Genomic DNA, 11,658 nt, shown 5'->3' with positions numbered 1-11,658 from the left:
AGCCCCAGTCCCTGTCCCGGACCCCCGGGTCCCACGCTCACCACCTCCCGGCGTCGGGGGGTCCCCGGGCGCCATCCCTGAGGCTCCGTGCAGGTTCAGGTGGGCTGGGCTGATGAGGGGGAAACGCCGGACCGTTACCTGCAGGTGGGTCGTGACCCCGAGCGTGACCCCGAGCGCTCGGGAGCGTCCACGCGGTTTCAGGAGCGTGCTTGCCGCTGCGCCCTGATTGGACAGCTCACAAGGACCCGCCCCCCGTTTTCCTGAGTGACAACCGGGCAGAGGTCAGTGGACTGAGCGCGAGTAGCTTTTGCGGGTGGGCGGGACCATCCTCTCCAGAGGCGGTTGCGTTATTTTATTTTTTAGGAACGTTTGCTTTTAAATAAAACCTGTTCCTGACCCTAGAGGGTCTGTGCTGTCTTCCTGAACGTGGGACACAGGTGTGCGCAGGGGATTGCCGTTTCCAGACGGAGCGATGCCCATGTCCCGAGCAGGAAGGGCGTCCAGGCGAGACCAAGCCCCTGGGACCAGAGGATCAGAAGGCCTCCCTGGGTCAGGGGTTGACCTAGGCTGGGAGGCCATCCATCCAACAGTGATCCTTGTTTACAAACCCATTTAAAAATGACCTCACCATCTACACTAATAAGAGAAATATGTAAATTGGTCATCACTCCACCACACCCACCAGCCAATCAGGGTGAGCATGCAAATTAACCCAACAAAGATGGCGGGTTAATTTGCATACACAGGGGTGGAGCGAAGACTGAAGACTGAAGAGGCTGGGCTTCTCCACTGCGGCTGGAACAGAGAAGCCAAGCCTTGCTGCTGCGGCTGGAGCTGAGAAGCCTAGCCTCGAGGCTTGCCTTCTCTGTTGCAGCCCGACCAAAGGCCAGGGTCCCGGGTGCCGGAGGAAAACCGGTGCTGGCAGCCAGGGGAAGGAAGGCCTATTGCTCAAATCTTTGTGCAAGGGGCCTCTAGTCTATATATATAAAAGCCTAAGCCACTGAAATGACTTGGCAGGTTGTTATGATGCGCACTGACCACCAGAGGGCAGATGCTCAATGTAGGAGCTGCCCCCTGGTGGTCAGTGTGCTCCCATAGCAGCAGCGTGAATGGCTGGAGCTCAAGTTCCTCACAGGGGCCACCTGCTACTTCGTGCCCTACTACATCCCCTGAGGGGTCCTGGATTTCGAGAGGGTGGAGGCCAGGCTGAGGGACCCCACCACCGGGCACACATTTCGTGCACTGGGCCTCTAGTTGATAAATAATATTCCCCCAAGAAGGGACACCGGGGTCCCGGCTGCCGGCCCAGCCCCGCGCTGCGAGCCCGGGAGGACCGCGGTCCCAGCCGAACTCGGGGCACTCGGGTCCGCAGAATCTGGACTTGACCGCGGAGGCCAGGTCTGGTAACAGCCGGTTCCAAGCAGCCCCCGTCCCTGTCCCGGACCCCCGGATCCCACGCTCACCACCTCCTGGCGTCGGGGGGTCCCCGGGCGCCATCCCTGAGGCTCTGCCCCCTGGTGGTCAGTGTGCTCCCATAGCAGCAGCGTGAATGGCTGGAGCTCAAGTTCCTCACAGGGGCCACCTGCTACTTCGTGCCCTACTACATCCCCTGAGGGGTCCTGGATTTCGAGAGGGTGGAGGCCAGGCTGAGGGACCCCACCAGTGCATGAATCGGTGCCTCTAGTATCCAATAAAGATTCTGGCTCCATTTTGATTCTTGCTGTCAGCACTGAGTCTTCTACCAGTCCCTTCTGCACCTCCAAGCATGTGGTATTTTAGCAAACGAGTCTCATGGCCGCCCAAGGTCTTGATTCTGCTGGGAAGTTGGAACCTCGAAGCCCAGGCCCCGACTAACCATAAATTGTAAGATGTGTTCAATAAAACTCTCAGGTGTACATTTTACAATACAGGGAAATTTATTTAAATTTTTTGTAAAAACATTTTTTTATTGATTTCAGAGAGGAGAGAGAGGGAGAGATAGAAACATCAATGATGAAAGAGAATCATTGATTGCCCTGACAGGGCATGGAATCATGACCTCCTGGTTCAGAGTTACACCTCAATGACTGAGCATTGCAGGCTGGGAAATTTAAATGGTTTTTGAGTGTGTGCCCAGAGATTTTGAAATGTAAAGAGCTATGGCATCCCTAAGGCAACTGAATTCCTATTATCACCAATATAAGAAAAAGCAATAAAGGTTCTGGAAATGTGGGAGGTACCTGGAAACTCAATATATTTAACACATTGTTTCAAAACTCTGAATTCATTTATTTATTTGAAAGCTTTATTGAGATAGAATACACATATTATACAATGCATCCCTTTAATGAGTACAATTTGTTGGGTTTTAATATATCCACTGATAAATGCAATAAGCACCACAATCTTTGAAAACAATTTTTTTGTCACCTCAAAACCAATCCCCCGTGTGCTTTAGCTATCATTTCTCTATCTTCCCATCTTCTAATTCAGAGCCACAGTTCTAGGCAACCTCTAAGTTTACCATCCATAGACTTCCTTTTCTAGATTTACATATGAATATCTTTGCAACTGATTTCAATCACTTAGCATAATTTTTTAAGGAACATTCATGTTGTAATATATATGGATACTTTATTTGTTTTTATGGCCAAATAATGTGGACTTATATGGATAAAACATATTTTATTTATCTATTTATCCCTAATGGATATTTGGTTTATTTCTACCTTTTGGCTATTATGATATTGCAATAAACTGTCAAGTACAAGATTTGTTTGGATGTTTATTTTCATTTCTCAGAGTCATATACTTAGGGATGAAATGATGGGTGCTCTGGTAATTTTAGGTTTAATTTTTGAGAAACTGCCACAGTTTTCTATTTCTTTTTTTAAAAAAAGATTGGAGCATCTTTAATGTGCCAGGTACAGATTCAGGTGTGAGGGATACAGTGATGAAAAAGACAAAGTCGTGGTCCATAAGGATCTTCAACTCTTGCATCCCTAGAATAAAGCGGCCACACTGTTTTCTAATGTAGCTGCACAATTTTATATTCCCATCAGCAGTGGATGAGGGTTCTGACTTTTTCATGTCCTTGACAAAACTTATTTCACTTTTTTATTCTAGCCATCCTAGTGGTTGTGACATGGTATCCCACTGGGGTTTTGATTTAAATGTCCTTGAGTACTAATGGTGTCCAGCTTTTTTTCATGTGCTCTTGGCCATTTATATATCTTCCTTGGGAAAATGTCTATTTGCATCCTTTAATGTTTTATAATTTGGTTATTTTTAAAAAATTGAGTTGTAAGAGTTTGTTACATATTTTGGATACAAATCCCTATCAGATATATGATTTGCAATTTTTTCTCCCACTCAGTGAATTGCTTTAAAAATTTTAGTTTTAATTGTGGTAATATACACATAGTATAAAATTTACATCTTAAAAATTTTATTTTGTTAATTCTCACCTGAGGATGTTTTTTCCATTGATTTTCAGAGAGTGGAAAGGAGAAAGGCAGGGAGGAGGAGGGGGAGAGAGAGAAATATCAGTGTGTCTCATATGGATTGTTTGCCTCCTGCACGTGTCCTGACTGAGGCCAGGGATTGAACCTGCAACCCAGGTAAGTGCTCTTAACAGGGAACAGAACCCTCAACCCTTTGGTGTGTGGGCCGATGCTCTAACCACTGATAAACACTGGCCAGGGCTAAAGTTTATATGTTAGGTGTGCAATGCTGTAGTGAGCAGTACACTGACATTGGGAAACTGATGTCAGAACTTTATTCATCTTTGAAAAAATTTTAAAGCCCTGGCCAGTTTGGCTCAGAGGATAGAGCTTCAGCCTGAGGACTGAAGGGTCCTGAGTTCAGTTCTGGTCAAGGGCATGTACCTCGGCTGCAGGCTCAATTCCTGGCCCTGGTCGGGGTGCATGAAGCAGGCAACCAATCCCATGTGTCTCTCTTACATTGATGTTTCTCTCTCTGTCTCTCTCCCTCCCTTCTACTCTCTCTAAAAATCAATGATAAAAATACGCTCAGGTAAAGAATAACCAAAAAAAAGTTTTCAGAAAAATTTTCAGTTACAGTTGACATACAATATTATATTAGATTCATGTGTACAACATAGTGATAAGACGTTTATATAACTTGCAAAGTGCGCATCCCAATAGGTATAATACCCATCTGACACCATACATAGTTATTATAATATTATTGACTACATTCCTTATGCTGTGTGTTATATCCTGTGACTATATCTGTAATTGGCAATTTGTTCTTAATCCCTTCACCTTTTCCACCAATTCTCCCAAACCCCCTCCCATCTGGCAACCATGAATTTGTTCTCTGTATCCATGAATTTGTTTGTTCATTTATTTTGTGTTTTCGATTCCACATATAAATGAAATCATATGGTATTTGTCTTTCTCTGACTTATTTCACTTAACATAGCACCCTCTAGGTCCATCAATGTTGCCACAAATGGCAATATTTCATTCTTTTTTTATGGCTGAGGTTAATTTCTATCAAGCTTTCTTATGTTACTTACATTTCTGTTTGTCTTCCATAGGAGTTTTCACATGTTAAGAATGTGGATCAATTAAAATGTTTCCCATTGTGTTTACATTCAAGGAGTTTTAATCAGTGAGTCATTTTATGCTTTTGATAGGAACTGGAATAATGGAAGCCTTCCCCACATTCTTCACTTTTATATGGTTTTCTAAAAGTTATGATCAATGAAGGCTTTTCTGTATCTCTTACATTCATGGGGCTTCTCTCCAGGGTGAGTTCTTTTGCATGTTTTGAAGGAACTGTGATCTCTGTAGGCTTTAGCACATTGTTTACATTCAAAGGGTTTCTCTCCAGCGAGATTTCTTTCATGTTTTCAATGATAACTAAGGCAACTGAATGCTTTACTACTACATCTTAAAAATACATATGATTTCTCTCCAGGGTTCATATCATGGATCTAAAAACTTGTTAATATCTGAATGACTTTCCAAATTACTTACATTCACAGGGTTTTTCTCTAGACTGAATCCTTTTGTACCTCTCTGAAAGGTACTGTTATGTCATCAGACTTCTCCATGCTCCTCATACTCACAAGGTTTCTCTCCAGTTCTTTCACATGTTTTTAAGGAACTGTAGGCTTTAACTTCATTGTTAACATTCATAGGGTTTTTGCCTGTGAGTTTTTTCATGTATTCCAAGACCAATGGAACACCTGAATGTCACCACACATCTTACATTCATAATGTCTCTGCAGTGTGAGTTCCTTTATGCATCTGGAAATCCTCATGAAAACGGAAGGCTTCCCCACACTGTTTATATTCATAGGGGTTCTCTCCAGTATGTGTTCTCTCAAGTTTTTGGACATAACTGTGATCTCTGAAAGCTTTACCACATTGCTTACATTCACAAGGTTTCTGTCCTGTGTGAGTATTTTTGTGTATGTGCAAGGAACTATAAAATTTGAAGACTTTATCACATTGTTTGCATTCATAGGGTTTCTCTCCAGTATGTGTCCTTTTATGCTTTTGAAGAGAAGTGGGATATGTGAATGCTTTGCTACAGATTTTACACTTATAGGGTTTCACTCAGTGTGAATTCTTTCATGTATTTGAACATAACTGGAAGAGCTGAAGGCTTTACCGCATGTGTTACATTCATAGGGTTTTTCTCCAGTGTGAGTTCTTCCATGCACTTGAACTTGACTGGAAGAACTAAAGGCTTTACCACATACTTTACATTCATAGGGCTTCTCTCCAGTATGTGTCCTTTTATGTTTTTGAAGAGAACTGGGATACGTGAATGCTTTGCTACAGATTTTACATTCATAGGGTTTCTCTCCGGTGTGAATTCTTTTGTGGGTTTTTAAGGAACTGGGATCTCTGTAGGCTTTGCCACATTGTTTACACTCACAGGGTTTCTCTCCAGTGTGAGTTCTTTCATGTGCTTGAACATGACTAAAGCAATAGAAGGTTTGACCACATATTTTACGTACATAGGGCTTCTCTCCTGCATGAATCCTTTTGTGTCTCAGTAAGAAGCTGTAAGATGTGTAGGCTTTACCACAGTGTTTACACACCTAGGGGTTGTCTCCAGGGACCGTTATTCCATGTCATTGAAGTGAACATGGACAACTAAAGGCTTTCCCACATTCCTTATGTTTATAGCTTTTCTCTACACGGTGATTTATTTCATGTTTTTCAAAATACTGGAGATAACTGAAGGCTTTACCACATTCTTTGAACTTATAAGGCTTCTCTCCATATTTTTGAAATTCATACGCTTTGTGTCTAGTGTGATATCTGATGTGCCTGTTAAGGGAAAAATGATGCATGAAGACTCCTCCACACACACTGCATTCACATGGTTTCACTCCAGTAGTTTTGTTGTTCAGACTGAGATTTGAAATAAGGCTGAAGTTTTCTCCACATTGACTACTCTCTTTACTTTCTCTACCATTTGACTCCTGTAAACAATGAAAAGTACAGTATTAATAATTATTATTATTTTTGATTAATCCTCATGGGGGGCAGGGAGCGAACCTGAAACCCAAGTATGTGGCCTTGACCAGGAATCAAAGCCATGGCCCTTTGGTGCCTAGGCCCACATTCTAACCACTAAGCAACATTGGCCAGGGCAATGCTTCTTCATTAATGATTTTATATTAATTATATTTATTATGATTTATAGGAAAAGTATAGGTATTCTGTATTATCTGAAATTAAAAATACTGAGAGTTTTCTAAGAAGTCTTCACCCTTGCTATTATCAAACTGTGATATATATGCATATATATAGCTTATTAATACAGTTTCCAAGTGAATTATTTTGCAAACACTGAACATATATGGTACATTTGATAAAGAATTTTTGGTACAAATTTTCTAAGAAGACATTTAAAGCAGAGTTTATTAGTTTTGTTTGCTTCTTTAAAAAATTTCATAATATACTAGAATTCTTCTTTCTATTGTCCAACTCACCTTAGTTTTCTCCCCTGGTTTTTGTAGTGATTTTCAATGTCATGTTCTTCCCATATTTTTCCTAAAATTCAGACCCAGAAAATGAGTCCAAAGAATTCATAGTATAGAAAAATAATTAGCTTCTAGATTTATGATAAGCTGTGACCAGGCCAAATTAATTTACCAATGTCTTCCCTTTTCACATTACACATCTTAGAGCAATGCTGATGAGCAAGAAACACTTATTCTGTAATTGACAAATGAAAGAATGTCCTCCTTACCTATGGAGGCCAGGTTCCTGAAGGTTTCCCTCATCACATCTCTGTAGAGCTTCTGTGAAGGCTGCAGTAAGGCCCACTCCTCCAGAGTGAAGTTCACAGCCACGTCCTCAAAGGCCACTGAGTCCTAAAACCTCCCAACATGTGTAGAGTTGATGTGTGAGACTGACACCACTGGACATCCAGACTCGATTTATAGGAAGATTACATATGATTCTCTTGTCTCTAAATATTATTCTTATAACTTGATCATCAGAAATGTACTCTCTGATATAACCAATGGACACAAGACACTGGGTGGTAGGAGAGGCCGGGGGAAGGTCAAGGGGGGAAAAAAAGGAGACATATGTAATACTCTTTGTAATACTTTAAGCAATAAAACAAAATTAAAAAAAGAAATGTACTCTCTGTTCATACTTACTTTCTCATAAATTTAACACGATCATGGACACATGGAAATGACTTACACATTGTTACTGTGATCACATTACATTTTTTCCCCTAATGACAGGATTCACAGAATGTTTGGAAATGACAGAAATGCTATTCAAATGAAACAAATATCATTTAAAAAAATTCTTTATTGTTTAAAATATTTTTTTAAAATATATTTTTATTGATTTTTTACAGAGAGGAAGGGAGAGAGATAGAGAGTGAGAAACATCGATCAGCTGCCTCCTGCACATCTCCTACTGGGGATGTGCTCACAACCCAGGTACATGCCCTTGACCGGAATCGAACCTGAGACCTTTCTGTCCGCAGGCTGACGCTCTATCCACTGAGCCAAACCGGTTTTGGCTGTTTAAAATATTACATATATTATTACATATTTCTCCTTTCCCCCCATTGACCTCTCCCTGGCCACCCTCGTCCCCCAGCAAATATTATCATTTAAGACCATGAATTCCTTGTGAGAAAAATTCTTTCATTTTCTTTATTACCCACCATTTTCAGCACTCCACGATGTAGAGGCTTAAATCTGCATGAGGTCTTAGTAAATAAAACATAGTGAAGAACTGGAAGTTTTTCCTTCTCATCCCATCACCAAACATGGGAGTCCAGGAGGTCCATGAAAATCACTTCCAACAAAGCCAGCTGACCATGTGTCCTAAAGTCCTCCAGGTCTTTACCCTAATCAGGGGCAGCTGGCTCAGGGTAAATATGTTTGTGCAGAAGCATTGTAACTTGTGTAGTATTTATCACAGACTCAGTGCTTCCTTCTCTCTCTGTTTAGTTTAATGGGGCTGGAGAGTTATTTGGAATTTAGAGCTCAGACACAAGGAAGAAGGCGTGAAGAGTTAGACCACAAAACCCCTATAGTCATGTGCTCAGGACTGCTTGCAGCCAAAGTTTAGAACACATAGTGAGAGAATGGGCCATAGGAGCTTTATCTGGTCAACTCCTAACAGTGTTCCCTGGAACCTTCTGCCTTTGAGGAAGAGGTTAAAAGCTGTAGCTTGTATGGGAATTCATTTAAGTCCACAGCATTTGATGATGAATTTGCCTATGATTTTAGAATACCTAAAGGAACAGTGCTTTCCTCTAAAAGAACACAAAATTTCCCTAGCCAGTTTGGCTCAGTGGATAGAGTTCCAGTCCATAGACTGAAGGGTTATGGGTTCGATTCTGGTCAAGGGCATGTACCTCAGTTGCAGGCACAATCCCCGCCCTAGTCAGGTTAGTTGCAAGAGGCAACCAATTAATGTGTCATCTGTTTCTCAGTCTGTCTCTCCCTCTTCCTTCCACTCTCTCTAAAAATCAATGGAAAAATATCCTCAGGTGAGGATTACTAAAAGCACACAAAATTTCCATTCTCCAATTTTAGGAGAAAAAAATTTTCTGATAAGTCAGTCTGGAGGCTGCCCACCATCTTCTGGCACTTAAGGAACTTAATAGCTGTCATATTCGATCTCATTAAAAAAAAAAGTGTCCTGGCCTGTGTTGCTCAGTGGTAAGAACACCAGCCAGAGCACCTAAGGGTCTCAGGTTTGATTCCCGGTCAAGGACACATACCTGGGTTGCAGATTCGATCCTGGGCCCTGGTCAGGGTGGGAGGCAGTTAATTGATGTCTCTCCCTCACATTGATATTTCTCTCTTCCTCTCCCTCCCTCCCTCTCCTTCCTTCCTTCCACTCTCTCTAAAAAACCAATGGAAAAAAATATCCTTGGGTGAAGATTAACAACAACAACAACATGAAAAAGACAATAACTTGAAATAAACTACTCTTCTTAGATCCACCAGATCCTTGAGCTCACTGGGGAAATGGTATTTTCAAAATTAGGAAAGAGAAAAGATGGTATTTGAACTATGCCCCAAACATTCTGTTTTCAATGAGGTCTGTACTTAAAAAAATTCCATTTCACCAGAGTCTATGCAAAGACAACGAAGAATAAGACAAACAGAACACAATATCCATGAAGCCTAAAACAACCTTCCTTAATATGAGCATTGAAATACTCGTAATGGGAATACCTGAAAAAAAAAAAAAAAAGACAGAAAGAAACAGCAGGTAAGTGGAGTAATAATCACTGAAATTTCCTAAAATTAAGAATAGATAATACACCGTGGATCAAGAAAGCTCTAAAACACGAAAAATATCCACCCAAGTATATCATATTCAAGTTAGACAAAAATCAAAGACAAAGGGAATATATTGAAAGAAGCCAGAAGTGAAAACAGATCTTAGGTATGCAGAAACAAAGATCTGAGTTAAATTCAACTTATTTTAGAAACCATGTAAGTAAGAACAGACTGTCGTAAAATATTGAACATTTTGAAATTGACAAAACACTCTGCAGAATTTTGTATCAAGGACAATAATCTTTCAAAAATAAAGAATAAGTAATTTCTTGAGACAAAAATTGAGGGGATTAGTCACTAGTACCCCTACTTTAAATGGAACATTCAAAAATTCATCACAAAGATATAAATGATAAAAGGTGGAGGATTAAAAATAAAATAAAAAGAAATAAATGGAGGTAAAAATCTTCTGTACTTAAAATATTAGCAATGTGTTAAGTAGTATAAGCTCATGGGTAATGGAAATAAATGACAATAATGTGACAAGGGATAGTGATGGGGGAATTGGGAATAGTGTGGTAGAAGGTACTTGCACAAACAGTGAAGTGGTACAGTGTGACTTGACCGAGGGTGTGGGTTGGCTGTAAATGTATACTCAAAACTCAAGGGAAATGAATAAAAAAGTTTTTTTTTTAAATGTGACTGCTTTTCTGAAAGAGGAGAAAAAACAATTAGAAAAATCCTCAATTAAAGCTAAAGGAGGCAGAAAATGATTGAAGATGTACACAATAAACAAGGGCAACAAATAGAAAACAGTTAAGGTTTGGCAAATATTAACCCAATTGTATCAATAACCACTTAAATTATCAATGCTTTCAATACCATTGAAAGAGTAATATCAGATTTGTTTTCTATAAGAAACACACTTTAAATATGAAGACACAGAGAGATAAAAGAAAGGCAAAGGAATGAAGAAAAGTAGACCATACCAACAGAAATCAAAGGACAGACATATGAATTATAGACAATATAGACTTCAAACCAAGGAAAACTCAGAGATAAAGAGGGACATTACATAATGACTAAGGGGCCCACCTCCAAGAAGGCACAGCCATCCTTTAGGTGTATGAACCTGGGTCAAACTACATAAGGCAAGAGTTGATAGAATGCAGGAGAAATACATGAATCCACTACTGTGGCTAAAGAATTCAATATCCCCTTATCATGAATTATAAATTCCAGTAGCAGAATATCAAGAACAGAGTGGAACTGAGCAGCACTATGAAACAACTGAATTTAGCTATAATCTGTGGAATACTTCATGCCACAACAGCAGAATACACATTCTTTTCAAGTTCGCATGGAACATTAACCAAGACACAAGAGGTCCTGGGACATAAAGCACACCTTAATATGGAAGAACAGAAATCAGACAAAATATGCTCTTAGGTCACACAGGAATTAATCTAGAAATCAGCAACAGAAAGATAATCGGTAATGCCCCAAATATGTGGAGATTCAATCACACATTTATAAGTAACATTTAGGAGGATCAAGGAAGAAATTTCTGGAGAAACAAAAAATTATTTTGAACCAAATAAAATAGAAGTACATCACAATCAAACTTTGTGAGATATAGCAAAAGTGGTGCCTACAGGGAAATTTAGTCCATTAAACAAATATACTAGAAAAAGGAATGATCTATAATCAATAATGAAAGCATCTACCTCAGGAAAAAATAAAAAGAGTAAATTAAACCAAAGTAAGCAGAATAAAAGAAAGAATCCTATCTAATAAAAGAGAAACATGGTAATTAGCCATACCTCTGCTACCCTTCCCATTGGCTAATCAGGGCGATATGCAAATTAACTGCCAGCCAAGATGGCGGCCGGCAGCCCTGCCCACGCTCACACACACGC

At 40.3% G+C, this 11,658-nt stretch overlaps 1 protein-coding gene across 1 annotated transcript in view; it reads right to left on the bottom strand.

The window, feature by feature from the left end:
• ZNF563 (zinc finger protein 563) overlaps positions 1–9,121 on the bottom strand; it is a 21,672-nt gene extending 12,551 nt beyond the window's left edge. Inside the window, exons 1-5 of the mRNA XM_015566875.1 lie at positions 9,086–9,121; positions 7,222–7,345; positions 6,214–6,293; positions 5,571–6,061; positions 5,387–5,499 (exon numbers count right to left, since the gene is read on the bottom strand). Coding sequence (XP_015422361.1) covers positions 5,387–5,499; positions 5,571–6,061; positions 6,214–6,293; positions 7,222–7,345; positions 9,086–9,121 — 844 coding nt within the window. The remainder of the gene's footprint in view (positions 1–5,386; positions 5,500–5,570; positions 6,062–6,213; positions 6,294–7,221; positions 7,346–9,085) is intronic.
• Positions 9,122–11,658: the final 2,537 nt, after the last annotated feature.

The sequence above is a fragment of the Myotis davidii genome, unplaced genomic scaffold, assembly GCF_000327345.1.
Source record: "Myotis davidii unplaced genomic scaffold, ASM32734v1 scaffold543, whole genome shotgun sequence".
Taxonomy (NCBI): Eukaryota; Metazoa; Chordata; class Mammalia; order Chiroptera; family Vespertilionidae; genus Myotis; species Myotis davidii.
Note: the sequence above shows the minus strand (reverse complement) of the source record. Positions and strands in the feature narration are given on the sequence as shown.